At 51.2% G+C, this 16,889-nt stretch overlaps 1 protein-coding gene across 3 annotated transcripts; it reads left to right on the plus strand.

Moving 5' to 3' along the window:
• Positions 1–1,914: 1,914 nt before the first annotated feature.
• On the plus strand, positions 1,915–15,638 carry Rps6kl1 (ribosomal protein S6 kinase like 1). Of its 3 annotated transcripts, XM_028771921.1 has the most exons (11): positions 1,915–2,012; positions 3,293–3,577; positions 5,050–5,174; positions 5,969–6,061; positions 10,592–10,639; positions 10,987–11,119; positions 11,761–12,351; positions 12,685–12,774; positions 12,914–12,996; positions 14,411–14,506; positions 14,769–15,638. In XM_028771921.1, exons 2-11 carry the CDS (start codon positions 3,313–3,315, stop codon positions 14,877–14,879), a joined length of 1,635 nt encoding a protein of 544 aa, XP_028627754.1. In that variant the 5' UTR covers positions 1,915–2,012; positions 3,293–3,312; the 3' UTR covers positions 14,880–15,638. The 3 variants fall into 3 exon arrangements, with proteins under 3 accessions (XP_028627754.1, XP_028627755.1, XP_028627756.1); XM_028771922.1 differs by lacking the exon at positions 1,915–2,012 and having other exon boundaries at positions 3,313–3,547; positions 14,769–14,879; XM_028771923.1 differs by lacking the exons at positions 1,915–2,012; positions 10,592–10,639 and having other exon boundaries at positions 3,313–3,577; positions 14,769–14,879.
• Positions 15,639–16,889: the final 1,251 nt, after the last annotated feature.

Here is a 16,889-nt window from a genome sequence, read left to right on the forward strand (position 1 = left end):
CTCCTTTATCTGTTGTAGTTGTTGCTGCTAACAGCATTTATGTATGGACTTTCGCAGGTGTGAAACGCTGGGTCATATGTGACTGTAAATTTAACTCCATGAGCATCTGCTAACTTGCTTTCTGCAGAGTTGTATCATCCACATTCCAACAGCAGTGTAAGGTCCCAGTTTCTCCAGAACATCGGCATGCCTCGCTACGGTAATTTTTCTTATTATGGCCATCCAGTGGATATCAGTGGTATGTTGTTGTGGTTTTAATTTGCATTCCTAGGGGCTGGAGAAATGGCTCAGTGGTTAAGAGTACTTGGCTGCTCTTCTAGAGGTCCTGAGTTCAATTTGCAGCAACCACATGGTGGCTCACAATCCTCTGTAATGGGATCTGACGCCCTCTTCTGGTGTGTCTGAAGATAGCTACAGTGTATAAATAAATAAATAAATAAATAATCTATTAAAGAATTTACATTCCCTTAAGGACTAATGATATTGAATATCTTCTCATTTATTTACTGATTGTTTTCCTATCTTCTTTGAAGAAATTATTAAAATCCTTTGCTCAGTTTTGAACTTTTTGTCTTTGGCTTGTTACAATGTGTAGTGGTTTGAATAAAAATGGCCCCCACAGACTCATATATTTAAAAGCTTAGTCACAAGGAAGCGACACTCCTTGAAAGGATTAGGGTTAGGAAGAAGTGTGTTTTAAAGTTTTGAAAGTCCATGCCAGATCCAGGCTAGTGCGCGCGCTCTCCCTCCCTTCCTCCCTCCCTCCCTCCCTCCCTCCCTCCCTCCCTCCCTCCCTCCCTCCCTCCCTCCTTATGGATCAGGACATAGCTCTCAGCTGGTGCTCCAGGGCCTGCCTGCATGCCACCATGCTGCCTTCTGTGATGATAATAGAGTAAACCTCTGAAACTATAAGCAAGCCCCCAATTAAATGTTTTCTTTCAAAAGAGTTGCCTTGGTCATGGTATCTCTTCATAACAACAGAACAGTAACTAAGACAAAATGTCAGAATAGTTTTCTATGGTCTGTCTGGATACCAGAACCTTAACAAATACATGATTTCCAAACATTCCCTCCCTTTCTGTAGGTTATGCTTTATTTTAGTTCTAGATTGTTGGATTTAAGATGTTTTATTAGAGCTGATGATATGTCTTCATGGTTGGGAGCACTGGCTGCTTGTCTAGAGGGTCAGGGTTCAAGTCCCTGCACCCACATGGTAGCTCAGAACTGTCTGTAAGTCCAGTTTTAAGGAATCCAACCCTCACATAGACATATTTGCAAGCAAAGCACCAATGTACATGAAATAAAAATAAATAACTCATTTTTTAAAAAGTTATTTTATTAATAAAGAGATACATCTTGGGCTGGTGAGTGCATAAAGTGCCGCCATTTGGGCCTGGTGACCTGAGTTTGATCCCCAGAGAAGGCAACAGCTCTGGGTGGGAGGGAGTGTGGAGGAGAAAGAAGAGCCAGAGGAGAAAAACTATCAGAGACAAGGCCACAGCAAAGCGCAGTGTGGCTTCTGACAAGTAAGGGTCGTTTGTGGCTTTCTTGGGAATGCCTTTCTGACTCCAGGTAGGATTTGGTGCTCAATTCTGAGTGAGAACCGTTGACTAGCTGGTGTAGTGAATAAGGGAAGTGTTGTGGTAAGTTTCATTGGCTTAGAGGTCTGAGGCAGCCCCTCCCACATCCCTGGCCGACAATAGCCCTCTTCTCTCCACCCTTCACTCACTCACCCACATCCATCCTCAGGGACTCCCACTCCCACCCCCGAGTTCCTGGCCTCGTAAACTCTGGGGCTTTAAGGGCTGTCAGAAGCCGAGGAGGGCGATGATTGGAGGTTTATTCTAACGGGTTAAGGATGAGCTCATTCTTAGCCAATGGCCGGCAGGCGCCCGGCTAGACGCCCCGCCCCTGCCCCGGCACCTGCGGAAGGGTGGGAGGCACAGACCGAGCCTTGCAGAGGTGACGGTTCAGCGCAGGTGGGAAGGCTCGGAGCTCCGGCAAGCGGACAGGTATAGTATTTGCTCTGCTCTTCAGCCATCCTCCCAGGCGAGCGGGAGCCTTCCCCTCCCTGCCTCAGCCCGACCTCCTTGGACGTTCCCTGTAGTGATGCACCTTGTGTGCCGGGGAGTGCACGCGCTGCTTGATTGACAGGTGTAGTCTTAGGCATGCGGCTCCGAGAGATGGACCCGAAACCCGCAGCCCTGTGCAGCAGGCGTTGATGCCCCAGCACAGGCCTCGAAGCTACTTGTCCCGCTGGGCCTGGCAGAGTAGGAAGGCCGCTGTTCTCCATCTCCCGGCCTCATCTTTGGCCAAGACTCTCAGCTCCTGGCTGTATGTGCGTTTCCTCTCCACCTCTTCCTTTATCCTGTGTCGCTTTTCTTGCCGAGACGGAAAAGATCTGGGAAAAAAAGCTACTCCCTGGCCATTTTCCAGGGTACCCGGGACAGCAAAGGTGACTGCTAGGCTGCTGTGACAGACAGACACGCTGCTGGCTGCTCTCTCTTTGCCCCTTCCCCTCTGGCAGCTGCCACTCTTATCCCTTGAGCCATTGGGGTCACACATTGCTTGGAGAGGAGTTACTGTCAGGTCCTTGGGAGAGCGCACTGGCCTGTGGACTTCTGGGATAGCCTCCATAGGGCTGGGTCACCCTGACACTCTCATTGAACTCCACGTGAACTGGCATCTAATCTGTCAGTCACCTCATCTCCCAAGGGGCTTTGATGAGCTTTTCATTCCCAGCTTGGTGCCTGGGTAGTGGGGGAGGGGTGGTGCGGACGAGGGGGGTGGTCCCCCACTCACTGACTCATGACCTCTCAGGACCAAAGGTAACAATGTTTTGTCTGGGGGAGAGGTACCGCGGAGCTGAATGAAACGCCACAAGGCAGGCAGGGAGGAGGGGAGAAGTGAGGTGGGGGAGAGGTGATACCAGAAACTTTGAGCCAGTGTGTGTCTTCAGTATGTTTACCATGTATTTGACGCTGGGTTTGCTCTGTGGACACCCCTTAAAGGTAGCTGTGGGTCACAGGTATCCCCAGGTCTCCCTTCTCCGTACATACAGCATGATGGGAAGATACCTGTGGGGCTGAATTTGAATGGAAAAGAAAAGAAAGTCTCCCACTGGGTTATTCCATCATCACCACCCAGCTCAGTGGAGGGACCTTACCATCGCTCGTCCCTCCAGCCTTTGGATATAAATATCAGTCTCTCCAATGTTTAGGGAGGAGAGGCTGGAGTGCAGGTAGGGGTGTGGCTCCCAACACGTGCCTCCCTAACGCACTGCTTCTTGCAGGTCGAAGCAGCAGGCACACTATGAGCCTGGTAGCCTGTGAATGTCCACCTGGCCCAGGCCTGGAACCAGAGCCCTGTTCACGGGCACGGTCCCAGGCCTGCGTGTACCTGGAACAGATTCGTAACCGGGTAGCTACAGGGACAGCTGACGTGACCAAGCGTGACTACCTGGTAGACGCAGCTACACAGATCCGCCTGGCGCTGGAGAGAGATGTCAGTGAAGACTACGAGGCCGCCTTCAACCACTACCAGAATGGTGTGGACGTGCTGCTCCGTGGTGTGCATGGTGAGGGGTGTGTGTGTGCGTGGAAAGAAGGTGGACAGGACTTGAATTTATTAAGGCATTTCTACCTGGCAGACCAATTAGGTTTTAACTATATTAACTCATCTGAGTTTCCCATTAATAGTTACAAGTATATAGGAATTATTAGTATGGTCATCATTATCATTATTTGAGATAGGCCTTTCACTGTTGCCCAGGCTAATCTTCCTATCTCAGCCTCTTGACTGCTCAGGCTGTAAGTGTGTATAACTCTGGACAAGAGCTAATTTTCTTCTTCACTTTTTTAAATGATTCATTTGTTTATCCATTTTATGTGCACTGGTGTTTTGCCTGAATGTACAACTGTGTAAGAGTGTCAGGAACTGAATTTACAGACACTTGTGAGCTGCCATGTGAGTGCTGGGAATTGAACTCTGGTCCTCTGGAAGAGCAGCCTGTGCTCTTAACTACTGAGCCGTCTCTCTAACGCCAGCAGGAACTAATTTTCATAGTAATTTTCCAGGTAGAGAAATTAAGGCATGAAAAAAAGAAAAAAAGTAAGAAATTGAGGCACAGAGAAATTAAAGGGCTTGCTCAAGGCTACCACAGCTACCAAGGGGTACATCAGAAGGTGGAACTGTTTCAGCTCCTATGGCTTATGTACTTGGCCCACTGCATCTGGCTGGCCATGGCGCTGGACTGGGCAATGGCTCTCAGGAAATCGCACTCCGGAGGAGGGGGGCGGGGCTGACTGACAGCTAACTGGGTATGCAATTATAATCCTGGGTGAGAAGAGCAAAGAGGGGCAGGCGAAGGGAGAAAGGAGGAGACTCGGCGTCAGAGGAACCTAGCAAGGGACATCTTCTAGACATGAATGCTGACTGATGTATGCGTAAAGACCTCGCAGTGTTCCACAGAGAGGGAGGGAGGCCCAGGCTTATAGGGGAGAGGGAAGCACTGATCAGGGCAGAATGAGGCATTGCCATGCTAACTCTGAGAATCGAGGGCTATGGTGACCAGAGTCACCAGACTCACTGTTGAGGAGACCCTGCCATGTCCAGGCTTCAGGAGTGCCCGAAGCATTCCCTATCGGTCTAATCTGGTCTCCACCCTGGCCTTTTTCTTACTGGGAGGCAGAGATAGAGGAAGTATTGTCTTCTAGAACCTTCTCCTCTTCTGAAGGAAAGGAACACGAAAATCTCTACCTTGTTCCTTCCTAGGAAGGAACAGCCGGTGAGGTGTTGGGTACTGGCTGTAAGGAACGCGGCTGAGGGTGATGGTGGTTCCCCGTTTCCTCATGCATTTCTCTTCTCAGCTCCTGCTCTCAAACACAGAGCTGGGGATCGAACCAGCTAAAGCTGGCTGGGAAATAGGAGCCATCGGCTGTGATAGGCAGACGTAGTTAACAGAGTTGGCATCTCAGCCACCAGTCAGCCCAGGATAGAGGGTGGAGGACAGTCCTAGTGACTGCAGATGGTGACCCCCATTCCCCACAGTTGACCCCAACAAGGAGAGATGTGAGGCTGTGAAGCTGAAGATCACCAAGTACCTCCGGAGGGCAGAGGAGATCTTCAACTGCCACCTGCAGCGGACACCGGGGAGTGGAGCCAGCCCCAACACGGTGAGGAGGGCCTCCCTGGATCTCTGAGGAAGAGGAAGAGGACTCTGGGGATAGACAGCCACCCCCACAACCCTCACTCCCCTTCTGCCCCAGGGAAGAGTGGGCAGCGGAGGACGTGAGTCTGAGTGTGAGCCAGGGCGGCCCTCCCATCTCCCACACCCTCACGCCTCATTCAGCCTCACAGAGCACCTAGCATACATGACTTAAACACCCACCCCAGTTTGTGCGTGACTCCATGCCATTCTCACATGAATACACAGAGTCTCCAGATTCCGTTTCTGCTGAGTGAGCACAACACAGTTATTTGTAATGTGTATGTGTGTGTGTATGTGTGTGTACACAACTTTGCATCTAAAGCACCTCCTGTTGCTTTCCTAACCCAGTGGCCGACTGCATTCTCCATGCCACACCCCTCCTAGGCCTACGGTGTCCTGTAGCTTGCCTTTCACAAAAGTAGGCTGTCTGAATTGTGAGGCTGAGACACACATGTTCCCATCACAAACCCTGAGAGCATCTGCCTCTCATAGACAAGACTTTTAAAAAGGGGCTTCTAAAGCCCCTAGAAGCAGTCCTAATATGGCTGGGTAAGAGCTGAGCAAAAAGCCAGTGGGGTGCTTTGAACCAGTGAGACCCCAAACTCTAAATCTAGAACAGCTTAATTTGCTCACTCTGTCCTTGTGACGCAGGGTCTGCCTGGACCCCAAGTCCTATCCACGGTGGCCTCCCAGTACTCCGCTGACATCCAGAAACCCTGCCCACAGCCACAGCGGAGGTCTTGTCTCTCTTCTCTGCAGGGCTTCAGCAGCTTGAGGCTCCGGCCCATCCGCACACTGAGCTCTGCTCTGGAGCAGCTGAAGGGATGCAGGGTCGTTGGGATCATCAAGAAGGTGGGCAAACACTGGGGTGTGGGAAGGGAAGCAGACGTGTGCGGTCTGGGGTGGCGGAGGAGGGAGAGCTAGGATAGAAGGCATCTATAGTGCAGCCTGCATGGGGGTGGAGGGAAGAGGCCTCCATCGGAAGGAGAGAGCTTCCTGCATCGGAGGGGAGAGCTGCTTGCCTCAGAAGAGATAGCAGCCGGGTCCGGTGGCTCCTCTTCTCTCCCAAAATACACCTGCCAGGTTCTAGAGAGGAATAGGAGACTGCGAAGTTGCACACAGTCTGTTTACTGGCCAGCTCAGACAGAAAGCTCCCAGAGACTGTGGGAGGAGCTATGCTCAGGGAACCGCCCAGCCGTCGCAGCTCTGCCCATTTCCCACAGCCCACCCCGAGTGCCCCGAGGGTACGTTCAGCCAGGGCTGCCCCGAGTCTCCCAGCACACACAGCAGAGCATTTCCCGTACGGAAAGGTCCCTCTCTCCAGCCTGAGCAGTGGACATAGGCATTTCTTTGAGATGGCGTGAATCGTCCAGGGCCTTGATAGCTCTGCCCTTTCTCTTCTGGTAGTCCTGCCCTCATCCTGCACCTATTTTGCACCTTTTCCCTTGCCCTTAATCCAGAGTGGACATGGGGACAGGAGATGACATCCCAACCCCTATTTAAGTGGAGAAATCTGAGAGACAAAGATGTCATGTAAGAGTTGAGCCTCTATCAAATTGTCCTCTGCCTCTATCCCAGGGTTCCCTCAACAGTTCTAAGAGTCATCCACTGAGTTTCTCGAATGTAGATATCAGGACCCCATACCCAACCTGTGGAGTCAGAATGTCTAGGGTTGAAACCAAGAGTGTGTAAAGTACTGGGCAATTTTGATGGGTCTGGGAGCCCATAGAGAAAAAGAGCAGTGTGCCTCTCTGCCATTGTAGGAGGGCAGCATGCTGCCTGGGAAGCGTGCTCCGGGTTTGGCCCGTCAACTACGGACAAATCCCCTCACAGCTCTGAGAACTGGTTTCCTCCCCCCAAAATGGTGATCTGAGAAGGAAATGAAACAGTTTTTGGGAAAGGCCTGGCACATGCTAAGACACTTAATGCATGGTCGATGGCTCTGAGTGCGAGCGACCGGAGGGGGTGGGGTGGGGCTGAGCTCCCATCTCGAGGCCTCGCTCGCTCCAGCTGCTTCTCCCAGGTCCCTGGATCAGGCCCCAGGCTCAGGGAAGGTCCAGCCAGCTTCCCATCTGCTGCGGTCTCCCCTCCCACTGAGCTGCACAGTGGCCACGGGCTGACCTTGGCTAAGCACGGCTGCTCTCACAGACAGACTGACTGACACCATATCTCTGAGTGAGATGCCAGGTTTGAAGAGAGGTGCTCTGAACTGAATCCGTTTGGGAAACACTCAATGAAAGTTCCACCCCTGGTACTTTAGACATTCTCAGAGCTTTGGGGATGTGCTTATATAGGAGGAGTCCTCAAGAGGAAATCTGTGAGAGAAATCTCTGATTTGTTCAACCCAGGGACATACACATGTGCATTGCGTTTAAACCTTAGTGCCCTGAGGCCTGTGCAGGGGGAGAAGACACATTAAGATGTTTAGGTTGCCGCTTTCCTTTTTTATCCTCCCTTACATACTCAAGTGGTGAAAGTCAGCTCCCCCCTAGGGTCTTTCTTCCTCCTCTTGGTTATGTCCCAGCCAGAGACAGAAATTTCTCCAAATTAGGAAAGGTGTTAGAGCCATCAGTCCCATTCCACAGCTCTGCCCAGGCAGATCCAGGCAGCAGAACTGTGCTAGTGCCTGCTAGTGGCCACCCTCAGGCCCGGGAAGGGGGCCAAGAGCTTGCTCAGGCCAATCCTGGGCCCCTGAAAGGTTTTGGCTATGGGGCAGACAGGACTGCAGAAGAGCTGGCAGGGACAGAGGTGGCAGGGAACAGTGAAGTGGGCGTGTGAGGTGGGCAGCCAGGACACCTGGGGGCTATTGTCAGTGATTATCCCACCTTCTCTGGACCTCCTCAGAAAGTCTGAACTGGGCATGAGGAAGAAAGGCCTTCTGAGTTGCTTCTTGTTTTATTTGGCTCAAATACAGGTTTTGGGCTTCTGGTTGTAGTAGTTGTTGTTGTTTTGTTGTTACAAACATTTTCAGATTTGTAGATTTCATAGGAAAGTCCACATGTCCAGCTTCTCCTGGAAAACAAAAATCAGATCTTGAGATGTGAGGCTCACATTGCCACGTAGCTCTGGGGAGCCAAGCAGGAGCTGCCCACTTCCAACGGAGCACTGGCCTTGCCCGCTCTCTGTTCCAACGTTGCTCAAGTGTATCTTCCCCTCTAAGCCTTTAAGAACCTGTTTGACCTGGGCAGGGCATGATAGATACCTTTCATCCCAGCACTCTAGAGGCAGAAGCAGGTAGATCTCTGTGAGTTCGAGGCCAGCCTGGTCTACATAACAACTTCTAGGTCAGTCAGGGCTTATAATAGAAAAACCGAGTCTTAAAACCAACCAAACAAACAGAAATCAAGAACACTTTTGAAGCTTTGGGGTTTGCCTGCTCCAAGAGAGGTTCCACCCAGGATTTAGATTCCCCGTGTGTCTTTAAAAATAGGCCTTATGGGGGCTGGAGAGATTGGTTAAGAGCACTGACTGCTCTTCCGAAGGTCCTGAGTTCAATTCCCAGCAACCTCATGTTGGCTCGAAACCATCTGTAATGGGATCTGATGCCCTCTTCTGGTGTTTCTGAAGACAGTGACAGTGTACTCACATAAAATAAGAAAATAAATAAAATGTTAAAAAACAAACAAACAAACAAACAAACTAGGCTATATCACCAAAGGTGTATCTTAGTGCCCCAAGAACTCCCATGGACGCTCCAGTGAGCCTCCTATTCCTGCTCAACACTGGTGCTTTCTTCATGGTGCAGAAGATTTGAACCCAGGTCTCATACTTCCACAGTGAGCACTCTTGCCCACTTAATCATTTTCCTAGCCCCTTGGGAATGTATTTGTGTGTGTGTGTGTGCACATGTGGACACACTCAACAGTGACCACAATTTCCTTCCATCTTCCCAATTAGAAGCTAACCTCCCATTTGTGGATTAATTACATTATAGTGTTCTGTGTCTCAGTTGCTTGGGCTCCGCCACCGCTGGGGTTGGTGGCTTCCCCATTGTACAGGGCAGGACCACATCTCTGTCACACAGGAAGCTGCGCTTGGCGGTGCTGTATTTTAATAATCACCCCTACTTCTTAGCATCTCATGTAACCCAGGATGACCTCAAACTTGCCGCATAGCCAAGGATGGCCTTGAACTTCTTATTCTCCTGCGTTCATATCCTGAGTACTGGGATCTATATCACTATTCCAGGTTTATGCAAGGGTGAGGAGCAGACCCAGGGTTCCCTGGGGGCTGTGCAAGCACTCTCCCGACTGAAGCACATCTCCAGCCCCTTAACAGTTATCTTAAGAGAGTGCAACTAAAATCCAAGAAGGTCAGGTGTTGGCCACTGTTCTGTTCCCCCAGGCCACTTTTCAGAGGGAGAGGATGTGTGTGCCTGGTTGGTTAGTTGTATCAATGGGAAAAGCCTCACTCTGCTAGAAGTATTCTGAGAGAGTGGTGAGTTTAAAACAAGAAAAGAAAAGAAGGAAAAGAAATCAATTCACGGGCTGGAGAGATGGGTCAGTTCCAGAGGTCCTGAGTTCAATTCCCAGCAAACACATGGTGGCTCACAACCATCTGTTAGGAGATCTGATGTCCTCTTCTGGTGTGTCTGAAGACAGCTTCAGTGTACTCATATAAATAAAATAATCTAAAACAAAAACAAAAAGACACTCGTAAAAAAAAATTAAAAAAAAAAAAAGGAAGAAGAAATCGATTCACCACCTTACCTAACTTCAGAGTGATTGTTGTTAATGTTTAGGTCTAATTCCTTCCAAAAGAAAATGGGCTTTAATATGTTTTGAATACACAGGTTTTTGACGCATGGGTCCTCTTTACTTTCTGGTTCCCCTCCTTAACTGAGTTTTCAGACTGTAAATCAGAGAACTTGGCTAAGGAGGTGGTGGCGGGGAATACCACTTGGGAGGGATGGTGGGGAACTATCTGGCGGGTGGGCAATGCTTGTGGGAATCTTTTCCTAAATGACCCCAGTGTGTTCTGCCTCTGTCTTCAAACATTGCACAAGCTTGGTCCGGAGCCAAGGCCGCCTGAGTTAGGTCTCTAGCCATTAGAGGGAGACCTCTAGTGGTCAAAAGGGATACTGCTGCTCTGGTGTTGGTGCCCTGGTGTAGGAAGGATGCGTGGGGTGAGCCCAGCCCCCTGCTTTCACTTTACTGATCACACACTGGAGGTTAGATGGTGTAAGAAAGGTCCCCTGAGCAGGAGCCCAGAGAGCACTAGACATAGGGTAGGAGTCCCAGATGCTGGAGGAAAAAGCACCAGAGCTTGGATGCTTGGGTATAGTAAGGGTAGATTACCAGGACAGAATGGATGTTGGCCTCAGGGCACGGAAAGCCCAGGAACTAACACATATCTTGACCAGTGCCTCCTGAACTTTGGCAGGTGCAGGTGGTCCAGGACCCAGCAACCGGAGGGACCTTCGTCGTGAAGGCAGGTGCTGCCCAGCTGCTGCCATGCTGTTACTCTTGGGAACTTTCTCAGAGCTCTTGAGACCCCCCCATCCGCCCCACCCGCAGAATGTGCATATGATGGCCATGCTCCTTCGAAAGCCCAAATCTGCCCGTTCCTCTGAGCACTGCCCAAGGCTCCAAGACTGACACGCATGCGCAGTGTCTCATCCTTGTACATGGCTTCCCTAGGATTACAGGGGTGAGGGCTGGGCCAGGAACTGGTGGGAGCAGATGCTACTCGGCCTGGCTCCCAGTTCATATCCTAGTGTCCTGAAGCCAGAGCGAGGGCAATATCAGCTCATTTACATACCCCGTCCCCTCCCCCAGAGCCTTCCCAGGTGTCACATGGTAAGCCGGGAGCGGCTGACTATCATCCCACATGGCGTCCCTTACATGACAAAATTGTTGCGATACTTCGTGAGCGAGGACTCCATCTTTCTGCACCTGGAGCATGTGCAAGGTGAGGCCATTAATTAATTAATTCCTCTGAACTTTGGGGTCTTACTGTTCTCCCCAACTCTGAGGAGGATTGTGGCTCGCTTCACATGTGTGGCACAGACAGGGAACTCAGAGTTTCTAAAGGCTGAGGGCAGGGCCAGGTTGCTGTGGAGCTCTGTATGGTGCTGAGGGAGCAGGAGACATCCTGGGGAGGATGTCTCCATCCCAGGCAGGTGAAGGGGAACATTTATTCAGCTGTCTTCTATGTTACCATTTCCTCTAGTCTTGGCTTTCCTGGTCAGTGCCCATTCCTGAATGACCACATGCTGATGACTAAAACTGTCAGCTATTTAGTGATTCTGAAATGTGAGGTGCATCTTTGGGTCGCGATGTGGTCCCTGTAAATCCATGCGGGGCCTCTCCCTTTTGTGAGGAGGAAGTGTAACATGTTGAACACTGGTGTTCAAACAAACGCAATCCAAGTTCACCAACAATCAGATATGCAGGCTGTGAAGCTGAGCTCCCTGTAGGTGGGTCAGAGCAGGGTGATCAGATCACTGAGGAGGCAGAGGGGGCATGATAAAATGGAGGGAAGGTAGGACCGGGCCTCGAGCCTCGGGTCCGAGCTCTTCTTCCTACACTCTCACTCCCTCTTTGGCCCAGGAGGCACTCTTTGGTCATATCTACTCTCCCAAGCCCACTTTCAGTCCTCTGGGCTCAAGTCTGGCTCTGTCCAGGAGAAGTCGAAAGCCCAACTCAGCACCGGTCTCAGCCTCATGACCTCAGCAAAGATCCCACCAGGCCACGCCCTGAGGTGGGGCAGAATCCCAATGGAGCCTCCATGGACTTCCCAGAGCCTTCCCCCAGCCCTCCAGCTTCAGAAAGAGGCTGACGTTGAACCTTCATCCAGGACCTGTGCTGTCTGCTCTTCAGACCTCACAGAGGCCCCGTGTGGCCACTTCCACAGTCAAGTCAGGCGAGCTGGTCAGAGTTTGAACCCAGCACCCACTCAGAGGCTCCACTGGGTACGAGAAGGGGCTGACCGGGTGCTAGGGGCCTATGGCCGAGGCAGGGGTCAGAACTCCTCATCAGCAAACCAGGCCAGCCTGGGGAGCCGAAGAGCTGCCTGGAGCCTGAGGGAGGGTCAGGTGAAGCAGTGGGCAGCTGAGATGCTGCTGGCCCTGGAGGCGTTACATCAGCAAGGGGTGCTGTGCCGGGACCTCAACCCACAGAACCTGCTCCTGGACCAGGCAGGTAAGAGCCTCAGCCTCCCTGCTCCAACCCCAGTCCTTGGGTGGGAGCCCAGAGTCAACAAGAACCCCCAAGATTATAAAGCTACGTGCTGCTCCCCCCCACTCCTTCCTTCATCTATTCCTTTCAAGAAGACATGAACCTGGGGTGGGGTGGGGCAGCTTCAGGACCACCCCTGGGCCCTGGACAGCAAGGGGCCACACCCTTAGGGAGACTCCACCTGGGATGACCTTTGGCCTCTGACACGATTGTGTTGGGACTGCCTGGAGATTCCAGCTGCTCAAAGATGCCACTTTCAACCTCTGTCCTGCCATTCCTCTCTGCACAATGCACAAGGTCACATCCAGCTCACGTATTTTGGCCAGTGGTCAGAAGTGGAGCCCCAGTGCAGCCAGGAGGCTGTGGACTGTCTGTACAGTGCTCCAGGCAAGAAGGGAGTTGGGGGAGGTTTCTACATCTTGGCTGCCTTTGCATGGGTTAAAGCCGGGATAGGCAGCAGGTGCTAGAATGAGAACAGAACGGGCCCTTCTGTGAGGTGGGGATGTATGTGTTCTTGTTCTTGCAGAGGTTGGGGGCATTTCTGAGCTGACTGAAGCCTGTGACTGGTGGAGCTATGGGTCACTTCTGTATGAATTGCTCACAGGAATGGTGAGTAGCTGGAAAGGGAGAGCATAGAGTCCTGGTGGGGACCTCTGGGTTTAGGCTGAGCAGAGGCTTAGCCAGCCAGCCAGGGTCAAAACAGAGGCTGCCTGGTTCTTTATGCCTGAGCACTGGGCTGGATGTCCTTCCACCCGTCAGACCACCGGCAATAGAATTCCTACCACATGAGGACCTGTGGCTAAGGAGACTTGACAGCTTCTATGAATTATATGAGTTGACATAACCAGAGGTTTATGGAAGAGCATGCGTGGCCTGAGGTTTGGAGAAGCCTTTCCCTGGAAGCCTCTGGATTATAACCTAAATCTCTTTCCTACTATCCAGCCCCCCTTACCCTTCAAGGCTATATAATGCCTAGACCTCAACTTGAGATGGGAGAAGACCCCTTCATCCATGTCAGCCGTTGCCTTGTCAGCCGGGTCAGCCAAGCCCACTCGCAGGCTGGGGAGGTGTTCAGTTGAGAAAGCGCCTGCTCATGAAAACTTGAGTCTGATCCCAGCAACCGTGTGAAAGTCTATGTGATGACCATGCACATCTGTAACACTGAGGGTCTGGGCTGAGACAGCAGAGTCCCAGAGCTTGCTGGTCAGCCATCGGATTCACTGAGACCCTGATCAAAATTAGAGAGTAATAGAGGAAAAACTTCAACCTCCAGCCTCCACATTCACACACATGTGTGCACACATGCACACATATACACATACATACACACGCATGCACATACATACACATACATACACACATATATACATACACACACACACACACACACACCACCCACTTGACAAGGCTTTACACTCTACTCAGATGAGCTCAGACCGACATGTGGGGCCAGTCAGGTTGGGAAGCAAGAGAGAGGAGAAACTCCATTTGAGCAGGAAACAGTTTGAGTGGCACCAGAAGACTACGGTGTGAGCAACCTAAAGCCAGCCCTGCCATGCCTTTGCTGGTCACAACTCAGGGTCTCTGAGAACTCCCCTGCCTCTTCTTGCAGCTCATCCTTATCTCAGGAGACTTCTGCTTGTCATCACATTCCTGCCTCGGTCTCGGTGGCTGCATGGCAGGTCTGCCATTGCTTATGTAGCTTGTGGAGACTTAAGAAAAAAAAAAAAAAAGTCTAGTGCTGTCCCCAATAGTGTCTACTCTATAAAGACAATGGTTCTAAAAAGCTGCAGGTTCCAACCCCAATGCTAACCCAAGTACCTTTTTCCCTGAGCCAGCTTCCTTAGTGTCTGGGGTCTAGCTCAGTCTGAGTTATTAGTAGATCCTAGCAAAAGGCAGCTAACAAGATCTTCCTCTAGGACTGTTATGTGTGTCTGTGTGTGTATGCGAGTGCAAATCTTGGCTGCCGTTAGAGTGTAAACTTCCCTAAAGTGGCCTCTCCTTGTGTCCCCCACCTCTCCAGGCACTGTCCCAGAGCCACCCTTCAGGATTCCAGGCCCATACCCAACTCCAGCTGCCTGAGTGGCTCAGTCGCCCAGCAGCCTCTCTGCTGACTGAGGTGATGTTCTTGCTGCTGGCTTATTGGTATATGGGTGGGGATGAGAGGAACCTCCTGTACACGTTAATGTTAATTCATGTTGGAAGGCATAAATGCCCAGGAATGTCTGTGCTAGCTACCACCAAAGTCACGGGGGAGGGACTTACTGGGTTAGGAAGGAAAGAGCACCCTAGGGATTTTGGTGATAGTAGCCCCAGGAAGTGGGTGTCTCCCTCCAGGATGGGGAAGGGCAGCAGAGTGATGATTGAATCTCTCCCCACAGCTGTTGCAGTTCGAGCCCCAGCGGCGCCTAGGTGCTGGAGGTGGTGGCACCAGCAAACTCAAGTCCCACCCCTTTTTCAGTACCATCCAGTGGAGCCGGCTAATGGGGTAAGAGGAGGGTAAGTGGACAGAACAGCCGGCCCAGTTCTCTCTCGACTGTCTGTCAGCTGGGCTGGCCCCTCTCATCAGTGGACTTCAGGGGAAGAATGTGGGGCAGCCACTTTTTCTGCTCACCACCTGCTTAGGCCTCAGACCGAGGACTGCCACAGCCCTGGAGAAGCTGCGGGAAGGGCTGTGAGGTGGACCCTGTGAGCAACCTACACTCATCGGTCAACAGATACGTGTTGAACCACCTTGTACCTTTAGCTGGGACCTATCATGTTAAAGGGTGCCTTCTGTTGCTCTAGTTCCAAACTGCTCAACACTTGCCGAGTCAAATGACGAATCTGGGGACACTGCTGCCATTTGTGCACCACATAGGGCATCTCTGGAGACATCTCAGGACACTGAACCTCTGGCTCAGTAGACCCAAACCAGGACTGTCCTTGGTCCACTTTAGTCACACAACCAGAGGCTGTTCCTACTGTGGTCTGGGTGCTAGGAGGGTGGTTAGTCTGTAGGGTGAAGTGGGGAGAGGTGGGGCTTAGGGTCTCCACTCCTGACCCTTAACTTGATTACTTACTTAGGAGAAAATCAAGGAGAAGAGAAGCCAGTGGGGTTAAGAGCGGGCTAAGAATGCGGTTGTACCACTTAGACGGAGTTGGAAAACAGAATAAAGTGCTTTATTCTTTGGCTGGCTCTCCTGTGTCAGAAGAGCTTGCTTCACAGGACCAGTAGTCCATTCTTCTCAGGTGTTGGTTGTTTCCCACTCGGTTGGTTGTTTTGGTATGAGCTTCTATTTCTACTCAATGCACTGCCTGTCGACTTTTAGAATGAGTTACCACAGACCATATGGATCAACTTTACCCAGTGCCTTTAGACATGTATTTCTGGTCTCTGAAGTAAGTGGTATCTCAAAACACAGTCCCCTTTCTGGGTTTGAGGGCTTGCCTCAAGACAATCCAGCCGCTGGGGTGTGGCACATGCAACAAAATTTCACTTGACCAATCCCCAGATTGTGTATGCGTGTGTGCGTGCATGCCTGGGGTTTGTCTACCCTCTAATAAAGCCTCTTCTTTCTGTGGTGTCCTTGCGTCATTAATATAGTGAACGTGGCCTGGAAGGAAGCAGCCTGAGGAACAGCCTCAGAAAGGGGAGGAAGGAGAGGAGACAGACACCTGAGCCAGTCACGGTGCCTGAGGAACTCATGGAAGGTTCTTCTGAGAAAACAGAGGTTCTTGAGAGGTTAACCTAGAACCTGCTAGAGTTGTCTCATAAGTGTAGGTTTCTTCTTTGGTAACCCACAATACCAGACAACTTTGGCCACTGTTCTATGGAGTACAGGTCACTTCCAGGCTTATCTAGCCAATACACTGTACTTCTGGCATTCTGTTGAGCGATCAGTTTGGAATACCATGGTCCCAGCTCTGACAGGGCTTATGGATGGCCTTTCAATAAAATAAAACATCTACTCCAGAAGCTTAATGGAAAATTTAAAAACTTGCAGCATATCAAACACTAGACATGATGTATAATTCACTGAACTCACCTAGCAGCTGCAATTGCTCAAGGACCCCACCTCTTCCTGGGACAGGCCACCAGAGGGAGGGCCTCACTGCAGACAGGATAAGCAGAGGAGAGGAGTGTGGGAAAGTAAGGCTCTACTCCGTCATGCCTACCCACTGGTCCTTCTGGGTCATTCTGGGCTGGTGAGCAACCCTGTCCTGTCCTCTGCCCCTCACATACCCACTGCTCCTAGGAGACGGTCCTCACTGTCCATCATAACCAGTCACGTGCTTAGAATGGTGCACACGTGGCAAACAAGTCCAAATGGTATTAGGGGTGTCCGTGCCTCCCCACTCTGTCTTAAGAGATTACGCGAGTCCCTCCTGGTGTTTGAAGGGGCTTCACATAAGTGGGAACCACAATTTCTCTTCAAGAGTTGGTTTGTCAGGGCCATGGGGCTCCCTGAAAGGAACCCGGGACACTGGGACATTAGTGGGCTCATGGCTGGCTGTTGAAG

The sequence above is a fragment of the Grammomys surdaster genome, unplaced genomic scaffold (genome assembly GCF_004785775.1).
Source record: "Grammomys surdaster isolate TR1022 unplaced genomic scaffold, NIH_TR_1.0 210, whole genome shotgun sequence".
NCBI classification, from domain to species: Eukaryota; Metazoa; Chordata; class Mammalia; order Rodentia; family Muridae; genus Grammomys; species Grammomys surdaster.